The sequence below is a fragment of the Oncorhynchus kisutch genome, linkage group LG2 (genome assembly GCF_002021735.2).
Source record: "Oncorhynchus kisutch isolate 150728-3 linkage group LG2, Okis_V2, whole genome shotgun sequence".
Taxonomy (NCBI): Eukaryota; Metazoa; Chordata; class Actinopteri; order Salmoniformes; family Salmonidae; genus Oncorhynchus; species Oncorhynchus kisutch.
The window spans coordinates 13,269,184-13,284,016 of NC_034175.2; the positions used below are offsets into that span (position 1 = coordinate 13,269,184).

Below are 14,833 nucleotides of genomic sequence, written 5' to 3' on the forward strand. Positions count from 1 at the left end.
TCCGAGCACCAGGAAACAGTATATTGCCTCCTTCTCGGCTCTGTGAAGGGAAGAGTTTGACAATCGGTAAAAACATAGTGTGTACCTTGCTCTCTACCGTCATCCAATTCTATATTTGTCACTCTCATCATCCTAGCACCTTCCGTCGGGGAGCTATTAACGAGCAAACCCCGATTATCGAAAGTAAAAATACATTTACTGTGATATTCTACCCGACCAGGAGATATCACAAGAGAAGCTTCTGTGGATTTGTAACAATAACATTGATTATGTAGTCAAAAAGGACGAACTCCTGAGGTGAGGGAAGACGCTTGTAGGTTTCTGCTTTTATTCTATGCAAGCCGCCAGGGGCAGGCTAGAGGACATTCCACCAATAGCCTACCACTTCCTGGTCAAGCAAGCAGCAGGCAGGGCAGCAAGAACATCGTTTGCGGAACAATACTACACACACACACACCCGTCCATCTGGAAACACGGGACTGACTGTGCATGCCAACACTGATTGCGTTGGTGACTGTAGGCCAGGCAGGGAGGTGTGTCTAGTGCAGTTGGAAGGAAGAGTTAAATGGGTGGTGCTTGTGTGAATATCGTGGCGCCCGAGTGGAGGTGTTTTGTAGGTGACTGTGTATCAACAGATGCGTCTGTGTCCTAGTAAAAGCACTGCGGCTGTTAATCTGGACAGAAGCAGCTCGTAGGCTACACGCAGTAGGCGACCTGACCGTGGAGGTAGGTCTCTCTTTCTCTCCCCCCCCCCCCCCCCCCCTCTGTCTTTTTTTTCTAGTGTTTCCGTATTTATTGTGACATCTGTGTGGCATTTAAATGTTATTTTCAGTGTAAGGAATGGTTTAATGTGCGTATGTTGCAGAATTTCAATGTGGACCTATGTCAGTATAGCTACAACATTTGAAGGTGAAATTGTGTCAGTCAAGCTAATCTTGTATTCTTCTGCTGTCTACTACATGCGAACAATGAGTATATTTCAGATTATTCCTCTATGAATTCTGGATGAAGAATATACTTTATTAGAGGCATACCCTCATAAAGAGGTTGTCACTCCCATTTACTGTAGTTTGTACAACAACATAAATACAGTGTTTGGTAGTAACACAGTAATAAAAAAATGATGGTTTTGTTTGTTTCTTTGATTCAATTAAACAGCAGTTTCATAGGAATTGGAGTAGACACAATTTTACATTTAGACCCGCATTAACTGCAGCACGATGAATGTCTTTCTTTCTCTCACTCTCTCTCGCTTGCTCTCTCTCTCTCACACACACACACACACACAAACACACACACACAGGATTGTAAGTACGGGAGCATAGGCCCAGGCCCATCTGCCTCCTTCCAACAGAACACAGCCAGTCGCTCTGTATGTATGGCAACTATTCACCGAGCTGAGCTGGTTTTCCGTTTCAGCTTGTGTGCTGGACAATGAGGCTTTGATCCCTGGCAGGCATTCAACCTAGATTTTGATCCATGGAGAATGCCTACAGTATGGTTAGAAACAGAACTCACTATAATGTGAAAGCTGCTGTTAGTCAAAGCAAAGGCCTTATGGTTAGTTAATAAAAGCTTGTCTACATCATGATGATGATATAAAACGTTTGTTGTTGTTGTATGCTACAAGCTAGCGGTTCACTCCAGCTGACCCCCATACTCCTGTTTGTGGTGTCAATGGCTGGATCCAAACACTCCAGTGACATTGGTGATCCTTTCCTTTATTTGTATCACTTTGCAGGTTGTAATATTTCATCAAGACAACAAAAGGGGGAGGAACTTTCAAGGTGGAGAGAAGGTGGAAACTGATAAAGCACCATTGGTCTTTAGCACCACAGGTCTGTTTGCTACTGCTACCTTCCTGTTATGGTAGGACAGACAGACTGACAGGCAGGCAGACTGACAGACTGACTCTGACGAACAGACAGACTGACAGAAGTAGGCAGCATTGTCAGATGTCTTCACCCTGCTCTCCAGTCTCCACCACAATACAGAAGTGCTTCACTCCTATGGGACAGAGAGAAAGAATGACAGTGCAGAAATCAAATGTGCACATTGAAGTGCAAGTGTCAGTATTTTGCACGTGTGCCATAAATCAATGTTAGATAGAGGAGCACAGTACATTTAGGACAGTGATGTTGGCTCTATTGATTTGGCTGGTTTAAATTTGCCTGCCAATTTAAACAGCAACTGCTCTTTGTGTGGAGAATGAGAAACTGTAGATAGACAAATGCATAATCATCAGCTTTTTAGCCACTCATTCTGTAGTGCTAAATCTATTTTACTACTTAATTCTTTATTTTTCCTCATTGGATTTGAGGGCAGAGATATTGGCTCTGGGTTTGTACTCTTTCACAGGGCCCAACATCAGATGACCTGAGCTACAGTTAGACCTCTTAGTTAGACTTTGTCCTCTTTTCTAGCCTGGATTAGCCCAGAACATGTGAAATGGGTAAATTGGCAACAGCACCACAAGTTTCCTGCTCTTCAATGAATTCTGAAATTAATACAGTGCCTTGCGAAAGTATTCTGCCCCCTTGAACTATGTGACCTTTTGCCACATTTCAGCCTTCAAACATAAAGATATAAAACTGTATTTCTTTGTGAAGAATCATCAACAAGTGGGACACAATCATGAAGTGGAATGACATTTATTGGATATTTCAAACTGTTTTAACAAATCAAAAACTGAAAAATTGGGCGTGCAAAATTATTCAGCCCCTTTACTTTCAGTGCAGCAAACTCTCTCCAGAAGTTCAGTGAGGATCTCTGAATGATCCAATGTTGACCTAAATGACTAATGATGATAAATACAATCCACCTGTGTGTAATCAAGTCTCCGTATAAATGCACCTGCACTGTGATAGTCTCAGAGGTCCGTTAAAAGCGCAGAGAGCATCATGAAGAACAAGGAACACACCAGGCAGGTCCGAGATACTGTTGTGAAGAAGTTTAAAGCCGGATTTGGATACAAAAAGATTTCCCAAGCTTTAAACATCCCAAGGAGCACTGTGCAAGCGATAATATTGAAATGGAAGGAGTATCAGGACACTGCAAATCTACCAAGACCTGGCCGTCTCTCTAAACTTTCAGCTCATACAAGGAGAAGACTGATCAGAGATGCAGCCAAGAGGCCCATGATCACTCTGGATGAACTGCAGAGATCTACAGCTGAGGTGGGAGACTCTGTCCATAGGACAACAATCAGTCGTATATTGCACAAATCTGGCCTTTATGGAAGAGTGGCAAGAAGAAAGCCATTTCTTAAAGATATCCATAAAAGGTGTTGTTTAAAGTTTGCCACAAGCCACCTGGGAGACACACCAAACATGTGGAAGAAGGTGCTCTGGTCAGATGAAACCAAAATGGAACTTTTTGGCAACAATGCAAAACGTTATGTTTGGCGTAAAAGCAACACAGCTCATCACCCTGAACACACCATCCCCACTGTCAAACATGGTGGTGGCAGGATCATGGTTTGGGCCTGCTTTTCTTCAGCAGGGACAGGGAAGATGGTTCAAATTGATGGGAAGATGGATGGAGCCAAATACAGGACCATTCTGGAAGAAAACCTGATGGAGTCTGCAAAAGACCTGAGACTGGGACGGAGATTTGTCTTCCAACAAGACAATGATCCAAAACATAAAGCAAAATCTACAATGGAATGGTTAAAAAATAAACATATCCAGGTGTTAGAATGGCCAAGTCAAAGTCCAGACCTGAATCCAATCGAGAATCTGTGGAAAGAACTGAAAACTGCTGTTCACAAATGCTCTCCATCCAACCTCACTGAGCTCGAGCTGTTTTGCAAGGAGGAATGGGAAAACATTTCAGTCTCTCGATGTGCAAAACTGATAGAGACATACCCCAAGCGACTTACAGCTGTAATCGCAGCAAAAGGTGGCGCTACAAAGTATTAACTTAAGGGGGCTGAATAATTTTGCACGCCCAATTTTTCCGTTTTTGATTTGTTAAAAAAGTTTGAAATATCCAATAAATGTCGTTCCACTTCATGATTGTGTCCCACTTGTTGTTGATTCTTCACAAAAAAATACATTTTTATATCTTTATGTTTGAAGCCTGAAATGTGGCAAAAGGTCGCAAAGTTCAAGGGGGCCGAATACTTTCGCAAGGCACTGTATTTTCCTTCTGGCGAAACCTGAAAGACACATTTTATTGTTAAAAGAGATTACACCTCTTCTCTTGTTCGTCTATTGCAAAGACGCAAAGATATTACCCATGATTTTTGTGTTGCGCTGTAGAAGTGTTGCACCGTAGATACCAATGTAAAACAGCCATGTTACCAACGGCTACACGCACTAATACTGCTGGAAGGAGGGGGAGTAATGGCTCCTCTGTTCATTAATAGGAAGTGATAATCATATGTCCGGGGCCTGGTTAAAAGTAGTGCACTATTTGGGAAGCAACCTGGAATTAGTCTCTAATCCTCTCAGCTGTTTTAAACACCAAAATATGATGTGGAGACTGGCGAGGCTATCAGCTGTTCTAAACACAATTATATGATGTGGAGACTGGCGAGGCTATCATCTGTTTTAAACACCAATATATGATGTGGAGACTGACGAGGCTATCAGCTGTTTTAAACACCATTAGATGATGTGGAGACTGGCGAGGCTATCAGCTGTTTTAAACACCAATATATGATGTGGAGACTGGCGAGGCTATCAGCTGTTTTAAACACAACTAGATGATGTGGAGACTGGCGAGGCTATCGGCTGACTGCTTGTCTTCTGTTCTCCACCATCCACCAGATCATGGAGCACAGCCCTCCACACTTCCTCCAGCAGAAGGGCTAAGAGAAGCTTCCAGGCAGCGCTGACTGACCGCTCTGCTCCCCCATGGCCAACAACAGCAGTCCAGACCAGGGCCAGAGCCAGGGTCAGGGCCCCATAGCCAACAGCAGTTCAGCTCAGCCTCTGGGCCATGCCGGGGCTGTAGTGGCCTCCTCCACCCAGCCTGATTTGGTGGTGTACTGCAAGCTGTGCCTTAGTGAGCACCCCTCAGCAGCAACCAGCACGCTGCACACCTGTGACTGTGTCTTCTGCACCCCGGTAGGTAGACAACACAAACCTGTCATAACTTCTCTTCTCATATCTGATACTGAGCAGGGAAATGCCTGTATTTTCTATTCTCCCTCTGTTTTCATTCAACAAGACTAAGCATTCAAACGACAGGACATATCTATCTGCCGAATCAAAAATATTTATTTAATCACAACTTTCCTGAAAGCATTTAGTTTCTCTTTCACTTTTATCTCTGGCAGGCAGTACTGTAGCTGACTTTCTATTGATTGGTGTTCAGTCAGCCTGTATCCATCCGCACGGAGGTGGAGGTGATGTGCCTTGACACGGAGAGTGAGATATCCTGGCGTGGGGTTGGTTGGCAGGTGCTAATCTCTGCCTGGCTGCTGGCGTCGCTCGGAGCAGCAGTCTGAGTTGCTAGGCCAAGGTCAAACATAGGGTGCATCCCTATGGGGCCTGGAAAGTCGTGCACTATATAGGGAATACGATGCCGTTTGGGACACAGCCATAGAGAGATACTGTCAACACAACACTGGTATTGACAATAAACCCCATGCCTTCTGCATTCTGCTGTTGCTACAGTAGCTGGGTGAGGCTTGGTGTGACTCTTCTGACAAACAAAACGGCAGGTTTTTGCATGAACAGACTCGCAGGACTGCATTGTTTGGCTGCTTTGTCTTTAGCATCAAATCGTTTGTTACAGACGAGTCTAGTTCAAGTGCTAGTTACTGTATATCTCAGATACTGTCAACATCAACATCAATCCAGGGCCACTTTTAGTAGGTGAACGTTGTGGAACGTTGTATATAAAAATGTAATGATCAGATCTGACGTGATTCCTTACTCTACATGGCTACAGAGGCATGTTTGTTCGGGAACATTTCACAACGTTGTGCGCTGCTGAACATGGACCTTCTCTCTGGTTTTGTCCATAGACATACATATTATTCACATCTGTGTTTATGTCATTGGTTGTCTGTCCCCTCAGTGTCTGCAGCAGTATGTTCAGCTGGCCATCCGGGAGGGTGGGGGCAGCCCGGTCACATGTCCAGACATGGCTTGTCTGAGGACAGGAGTCCTACTCCACTCAGAGGTACTAGGGTTATACTGGATGTTCTATTGTGTCTGCTACTCAAATGACACCCTATTCCCTTTATAGTGCACTACTTTTGACCAGGGCCCATAGGGAATTATATAGGGAATAGGGTGCCATTTTGGACACATTCAAAGAACCACTGGTTCACATCAATGTTTAGACCATTTGACTATTACACTGCTACTTTGCTATTGTAACAGTATAGCTTCCTTCCCTCTCCTCGCCCCAACCTGGGCTCGAACCAGGGACCCTCTGCACACATCAACAGTCACCCTCGAAGCATCGTTACCCATCACTCCACAAAAGCCGCGGGGGGAACAACAAAAAAGCCGCAAGGGGAACCACTACTTCAGGTCTCAGAGCGAGTGACGTCACCGATTGAAACGCTATTTAGCGCGCACCACCACTATCTAGCTAGCCATTTCACATCCGTTACACTCACTCCCCTTTTGACCTCCTCCTTTTCCGCAGCAACCAGTGATCCGGGTCAACAGCATCAATGTAACAGTATAGCTTCCGTCCCTCTCCTCGCCCCACCCTGGGCTCAAGCCAGGGACCCTCTGCACACATCAACAGTCACCCTCGAAGCATCGTTACCCATCGCTCCACAAAAGCCACGGCCCTTGCAGAGCAAGGGGAACCACTACTTCAGGTCTCAGAGCGAGTGACGTCACCGATTGAAACACTATTCGCGCGCACCACCGCTAATTGGCTAGCCATTTCACATCGGTTACACTATTACACTCATATGTATTTGCCTCTTACCACTAGTAGGGTTGGGTACCGTTGGGTAAGATGAATCATGTCACCACACCTTGAAATTCCGAATGTCATTGTCAGGTGTAAATGGTAAATGGCCTACAGCACAGGCCAATGTAGTGTTGCATTCAGGTCAGGGAGTTTGGTAATCAACACCTCTTCTCTTGAAATTATTATCCCTGCGTTAATTTCTGCATTTCTGTAGAATGCAATACATTTAATTTCTGTGGAATGCATTATATTGAAGCCTGGTCTCAGATCTGTTTGTAACAATGACCATAGAAGTTGTAAAACTGATCTGGGACCAGGATGGTCATCCTTTGATTTTAAGACATAATCACAGACGTGATCAATTCTGTTTCATTTGCGTTGTTTTGCAGATAGCCTGCTTTGCTTCTGCGGATCAGGTTGAGCTGTACCAGCGGCTGGAGTTTGAACGAGGTATGGTACCGTTCATTAGCTTTAACATGCTGGGGAGGTGACTGGTGACGGCTGTCATGGCAACCAGGCTATTTCAGGTCTCCCTCTAGTCCTTATCTTGACTCCCTCCCACCCCGTCCCAGTCCAGCTGAAAGGTTCTTGTAACTTTAGTAACTGCTAGACGGTTTGTCAAGCTACCAGAATACCATAAGGCGATTTATAAATAGCAGTTTAAGAATTACTGGAAATTGTTATTGCTCTGTCTGTCCGCAGTTTTTGTTGGTGAAGAAATATGGTTTGTTGTTGTTGGCTTTAGTTTAGAGACAAAAGTCATTTCTAAGAGCTTGAAGAGAAGAAAACAGTGTAGAAAAGGTGCCGGCTGGTTTAACATTTACAAATTGGAATCTGAGGTTGGTTGGTTTGCCTTGTGGCAACAACACACTGAAACCAATATTAGTCACCGTTCAGTCATAAATCAAATACCATAAAAATTGGATCTAGGAACAAAGTGCACAAAAACATGTTCTCATGGTGCTACTCTGATAAAGGATAACATGGAATGTGCCTTTGTTACGAAAGCAGTTAGAAACCCCACTGAAAACCCTGCTCTGGTACATCTAGGATAGGATACATCTAGGATAGGATACATCTAGGATACTTTCCTTCGGAAAGTATTCACGCCCCTTGACTTTTTACAAGGTGGGATTAAAATTGATTTAATTGTCATTTTTGTCAACGATCTACACAAAATACTCTGTAATGTCAAAGTGGAAGAAACATTCTAACATTTGTAAAAAATAAAATAAAAAACACTAATATATCCTTATTTCATAAGTATTTAACCCCCTGACTCAGTACATGTTAGAATCACCTTTGGCATCGATTACAGCTGTGAGTCTTTCTGGGTACGTCTCTAAGAGCTTTGCACACCTGGATTGTACAATATTTGCACATTATTATTTTTCAAATTCTTCAATCTCTGTCAAGTTGGTTGTGATCATTGCTAGACAACCATTTTCAAGCCTTGCGATAGATTGTCAAGACGATTTGAGTCAAAACTGTAAATAGGCCATTCAGGAACATCCAATGTTGTGTATATTTGGCCTTATGTTTTAGGTTGTTGTCCTGCTGAAAGATGAATTTGTCTCTCAGTGTCTGTTGGAAAGCAGACTGAACCAGGTTTTTCTCTAAGATTTTGCCTGTGCTTAGCTCTATACCGTTTATTGTTATCCTAAAAAACTCCCTAGTCCTTGCCGATGACAAGCATACCCATAACATGATGCAGCCACCACCATTGAAAATATGAAGAGTGGTATTCAGTGATGTGTTGGATTTGCCCTTAACATAATGCTTTGTATTCAGGAGATAAAGTTATTTTCTTTGCCACATTTAGTGCCTTATTGAGAACAGGATGCATGTTTTTGAATATTTGTATTCTATACAGGCTACAATGTTGTTGATGCATCTTCAGTTTTCTCCTATCACAACAATTAAACTGTAACTGTTTTAAAGTCATCATTGGCCTCATGGTAAAATACCTGAGCGGTTTCCTTCCTCACTGGCAACTGAGTTAGGAAGGAGCCTGTATCTTTGTAGATCTGGGTGTATTGATGCACCATCGAAAGTGTAATTAATAACTTCACCATGCTCAAAGTAATATTCAATGTCAGATTTTTTTAACACATTTTTTTTAACCAATTCACTGCTCGACAGAGGGGCCTTACAGATAATTGTATGTGTAGGATACAGAGGTGAGGTAGTCATTCAAAAAACATATTAAACACTATTATTGCACACAGAGTGAGTCCATGCAACTTATTATGTTACTTGTTAAGCACATTTTTACTCCTGAACTTATTTAGACCATAACAAATGGGTTGAATACTTATTGATGCAAGACATTTCAGCTTTTCATTTTTTATTAATTTGTAAAAAAAAATGTTTTTTTTATAATATACTTTGGGATGTGGAGGCCAGTGACACAAAATCTCAATTTAACAAATTTGAAATGCAGGCAGTAACACAACAAAAGGTAGAACAAGTCAAGGGGTGTGAATACTTTCTGAAGGCACCCGTATCTAGGATCCTCTACCCTCTATATCTAATACCTTGCTTTGGGTATCATTCTGTTAGGTTCTTATTTTTCAGAGAAAATAATCCTTTGAGACCCCTCTTTCAAAGTCACTGAGATCTCTTCGAGCCATGGTAGCCAAAATAATGGGCAACAAGGCATGATGGAAAGTTAAGAGCTTAATTAACTCAGGAACCACACCTGCGTGGAACAACCTGCTTTTAATATACTTTATATCCCTCATTTACTAGTGTTTCCTTTATTTTGCCAGTTACCTGTATATGTACATACATATGTGTTTATGTACATCATTGGTTTGTTATGTTTCAGGGGTGCAGCTGGACCCTAGTAGAGCATGGTGCCCGGTGCTGGAGTGCCAGGCTGTCTGCAGCGTCGGGCCCAGCTCAGAGGGCCAGCCTACATCCGTGCCCTGTCCAGCCTGCCTCACCGTCTTCTGCTCTGGCTGTAGAGGGCCCTGGCAGGACGGGCACGCCTGCCCCGAGCACCAGCCTATGACATCATCATCTGCCTCAGAGAGCAGGTCAGTCAGTCACAGTCAGAGCGCCTTGGTGGAAAAAATATTGTCACAGAAAAACTGATGAATGCTGATTGAAGCAGTAGTTGGCAGTTGTCTTGGCCTTTTGGCCATTTCTGGTGTGCCACAGACAGTGTGCTCAGTGTGTTCCTCAGAAATCCGTCGGTGTCTCTCTCTCTATGCTGCATACAGTATTCCACCCCTTCCACTCTTCAATGTGTGTGTGTGTGTGTGTGTGTGTGTGTGTGTGTGTTATTGGAAGGTGTGGAGTAAAGAGGTGTGGAGTAAAGCTTAATGGAATGCCATTGTGTCCCTGCCAAAGGGGAGGAGTAGGGGAGTCAGTCAGTGAATCCATTTCTGTTGCTTTGACAACGCGAAGTGCCTCGTACTGGAGAAATGTCCTTGAGTCGATGGATTTAGTAAACTAAAGTATAACAACAGACAAGACCAGAAAGTGTTCTAAAATCTTAGATTTGAGCCCCAAAGTATGAGAGACAGAATGCCAGTTTGATGTTGTTGTGGGGGATTAACACTATTGGTCCATTTAATAATACAATGCAGTTAATTCAATCCCTTCTTACCATGGTATTCAGTCAACTGGTTCCCTCATAGTTTCTTCTCCCAAATAAATGATGTTAAGCCGCGAATTAACATTAGTGCTAAATATAGAGGCCAGTCTGTGCCTCAGCTCCCATGGTTTAACCCTGCTAACACCATATAATTACATTTACACTATAATGTATAGACATTATTAACATTCTTATTCTAATTCTCTATCTGAACCCACTCTTCCTCACCTCCCCCACCACCTCTCAACCTTGCCACCACCTCTCCACCCCTCATCCACTTGTCCCCAGCCTTCATGCTGGGGGCCGGTCATGCAGTGACTCTGATCTGCCCATCAAGCAGTGCCCCATGTGTGGTGTGTACATCGAGAGGAACCAAGGCTGTGCCCAGATGCTGTGTAAGAGCTGCAAACACACCTTCTGTTGGTACTGTCTGCAGAACCTGGATGTAAGTCCACATACAGTTATAAATGCTTCAATAAGTCTGAACCTACATGTTGTATGTTAATGGTGATACTGTATTAAGGTGTTATGTTAAGGTGATATATTTCTGAGGCACTATGATAACTGTTGTTATATGTTAAGGTGATATATTGCTGAGGCACTATGATAACTGTTGTTATATGTTAAGGTGATATATTTCTGAGGTACTATGATAACTGTTGTTATATGTTAAGGTGATATATTTCTGAGGTACTATGATAACTGTTGTTATATGTTAAGGTGATATATTTCTGAGGCACTATGATAACTGTTGTTATATGTTAAGGTGATATATTTCTGAGGCACTATGATAACTGTTGTTAAGGTGATATATTTCTGAGGTACTATGATAACTGTTGTTATATGTTAAGGTGATATATTTCTGAGGTACTATGATAACTGTTGTTTTATGTTAAGGTGATATATTTCTGAGATACTATGATAACTGTTGTTATATGTTAAGGTGATATATTTCTGAGGCACTATGATAACTGTTGTTATATGTTAAGGTGATATATTTCTGAGGTACTATGATAACTGTTGTTATATGTTAAGGTGATATATTTCTGAGGTACTATGATAACTGTTGTTATATGTTAAGGTGATATATTTTTGAGGTACTATGATAACTGTTGTTATATGTTAAGGTGATATATTTCTGAGGTACTATGATAACTGTTGTTATATGTTAAGGTGATATATTTTTGAGGTACTATGATAACTGTTGTTATATGTTAAGGTGATATATTTCTGAGGTACTATGATAACTGTTGTTATATGTTAAGGTGATATATTGCTGAGGCACTATGATAACTGTTGTTATATGTTAAGGTGATATATTTCTGAGGTACTATGATAACTGTTGTTATATGTTAAGGTGATATATTTTTGAGGTACTATGATAACTGTTGTTATATGTTAAGGTGATATATTTCTGAGGCACTATGATAACTGTTGTTATATGTTAAGGTGATATATTTCTGAGGCACTATGATAACTGTTGTTAAGGTGATATATTTCTGAGGTACTATGATAACTGTTGTTATATGTTAAGGTGATATATTTCTGAGGTACTATGATAACTGTTGTTTTATGTTAAGGTGATATATTTCTGAGATACTATGATAACTGTTGTTATATGTTAAGGTGATATATTTCTGAGGCACTATGATAACTGTTGTTATATGTTAAGGTGATATATTTCTGAGGTACTATGATAACTGTTGTTATATGTTAAGGTGATATATTTCTGAGGTACTATGATAACTGTTGTTATATGTTAAGGTGATATATTTTTGAGGTACTATGATAACTGTTGTTATATGTTAAGGTGATATATTTCTGAGGTACTATGATAACTGTTGTTATATGTTAAGGTGATATATTTTTGAGGTACTATGATAACTGTTGTTATATGTTAAGGTGATATATTTCTGAGGTACTATGATAACTGTTGTTATATGTTAAGGTGATATATTTCTGAGGTACTATGATAACTGTTGTTATATGTTAAGGTGATATATTTCTGAGGTACTATGATAACTGTTGTTATATGTTAAGGTGATATATTTTTGAGGTACTATGATAACTGTTGTTATATGTTAAGGTGATATATTTCTGAGGCACTATGATAACTGTTGTTATATGTTAAGGTGATATATTTCTGAGGCACTATGATAACTGTTGTTAAGGTGATATATTTCTGAGGCACTATGATAACTGTTGTTATATGTTAAGGTGATATATTTCTGAGGCACTATGATAACTGTTGTTATATGTTAAGGTGATATATTTCTGAGGCACTATGATAACTGTTGTTATATGTTAAGGTGATATATTTCTGAGGTACTATGATAACTGTTGTTATATGTTAAGGTGATATATTTCTGAGGTACTATGATAACTGTTGTTATATGTTAAGGTGATATATTTTTGAGGTACTATGATAACTGTTGTTATATGTTAAGGTGATATATTTCTGAGGTACTATGATAACTGTTGTTATATGTTAAGGTGATATATTTCTGAGGCACTATGATAACTGTTGTTATATGTTAAGGTGATATATTTCTGAGGCACTATGATAACTGTTGTTAAGGTGATATATTTCTGAGGCACTATGATAACTGTTGTTATATGTTAAGGTGATATATTTCTGAGGCACTATGATAACTGTTGTTATATGTTAAGGTGATATATTTCTGAGGCACTATGATAACTGCTGTTATATGTTAAGGTGATATATTTCTGAGGCACTATGATAACTGTTGTTAAGGTGATATATTTCTGAGGCACTATGATAACTGTTGTTATATGTTAAGGTGATATATTTCTGAGGTACTATGATAACTGTTGTTATATGTTAAGGTGATATATTTCTGAGGCACTATGATAACTGTTGTTATATGTTAAGGTGATATATTTCTGAGGCACTATGATAACTGTTGTTATATGTTAAGGTGATATATTTCTGAGGTACTATGATAACTGTTGTTATATGTTAAGGTGATATATTTCTGAGGCACTATGATAACTGTTGTTATATGTTAAGGTGATATATTTCTGAGGTGCTATGATAACTGTTGTTATATGTTTAAGGTGATATATTTCTGAGGCACTATGATAACTGTTGTTATATGTTAAGGTGATATATTTCTGAGGTACTATGATAACTGTTGTTATATGTTAAGGTGATATATTTCTGAGGCACTATGATAACTGTTGTTATATGTTAAGGTGATATATTTCTGAGGTACTATGATAACTGTTGTTTTATGTTAAGGTGATATATTTCTGAGATACTATGATAACTGTTGTTATATGTTAAGGTGATATATTTCTGAGGCACTATGATAACTGTTGTTATATGTTAAGGTGATATATTTCTGAGGTACTATGATAACTGTTGTTATATGTTTAGGGTGATATATTTCTGAGGCACTATGATAAGGGGCCATGCAGGAACAAGCTGGGCCACTCCCGAGCCTCCGTTATGTGGAACAGAACACAGGTGAGGTGACTCTTCTCATTTTACACTCCAGTAAACCAGGAAATCTGTGTTTTGCTATATCATGTTTTCTTGTATGCCTGAAACAACAGTAATTGGCCTGACATTAAGTATGTGACATTCACATTTATTGGCCTCCTGCTAAACACCCTGTGTGTGTGTGAACCCTGTCCTCTTGGCAGGTGGTGGGCATCCTGGTTGGTGTCAGTGTCATCGTGCTGGTGGCCTCTCCTCTCCTCCTGCTGGCTTCACCCTGCGTCCTGTGCTGCCTGTGCAAGCCCTGCCGAGGCAAAAAGAAGAGGAGGAAGAAGAAAGAGCTCACACAGACAGACATACAGCCAGAACTCAGTCCCACCAAGTCATAAAGAAAGACTGCTCCTTATTCTCACCACGGTCTGGGAATGGATCCATTGTCAATTCAGGAACAGATTTTAATTAATGAAAAAACACTTAATTGAAAAGAATGGGGTAATTTCTAAATCATTGCATTTTAAATAATGTTATTGAATTGAGAGAATTGAAAACTGACTAGTACCCAGATTCCCAACATCTCACACACACATACAGTACAGGACCACTGTCTACCACCTTCATGTGCCAAATGTCACGATGCCAAACCAGTCTTGTTACAGTAGGTGCACAAGTGCCTCCATCCTACAGTGCCTGGTATTTGTTTTGCCTTCCATTATATTATGCAAAAATGTGTGTTGTTTATGAAAAGGACGACTGTATGTAACATAGGAAAAAATCCGTAACCAATGCAAAACATTGTTTCATAATGTGCTGTGGAAGCATTGTGCTGTGGAAACTGCATTGTGCACTGTATTGAATACTGGGAGAAAAATATGTACATC

The 14,833-nt window shown here is 40.6% G+C and overlaps 1 protein-coding gene across 1 annotated transcript; it reads left to right on the plus strand.

Moving 5' to 3' along the window:
* The first annotated feature begins 202 nt into the window (after positions 1-202).
* rnf144b (ring finger protein 144B) lies at positions 203-14,825 on the plus strand. Its single transcript, XM_031787995.1, has 9 exons — positions 203-726; positions 1,742-1,838; positions 4,773-5,072; positions 6,031-6,135; positions 7,278-7,338; positions 9,719-9,929; positions 10,781-10,937; positions 13,893-13,982; positions 14,162-14,825. The coding sequence occupies exons 3-9, from the start codon at positions 4,860-4,862 to the stop codon at positions 14,342-14,344; spliced, it is 1,020 nt and encodes a 339-aa protein (XP_031643855.1). The 5' UTR covers positions 203-726; positions 1,742-1,838; positions 4,773-4,859; the 3' UTR covers positions 14,345-14,825.
* The last annotated feature ends 8 nt before the right edge of the window (positions 14,826-14,833 follow it).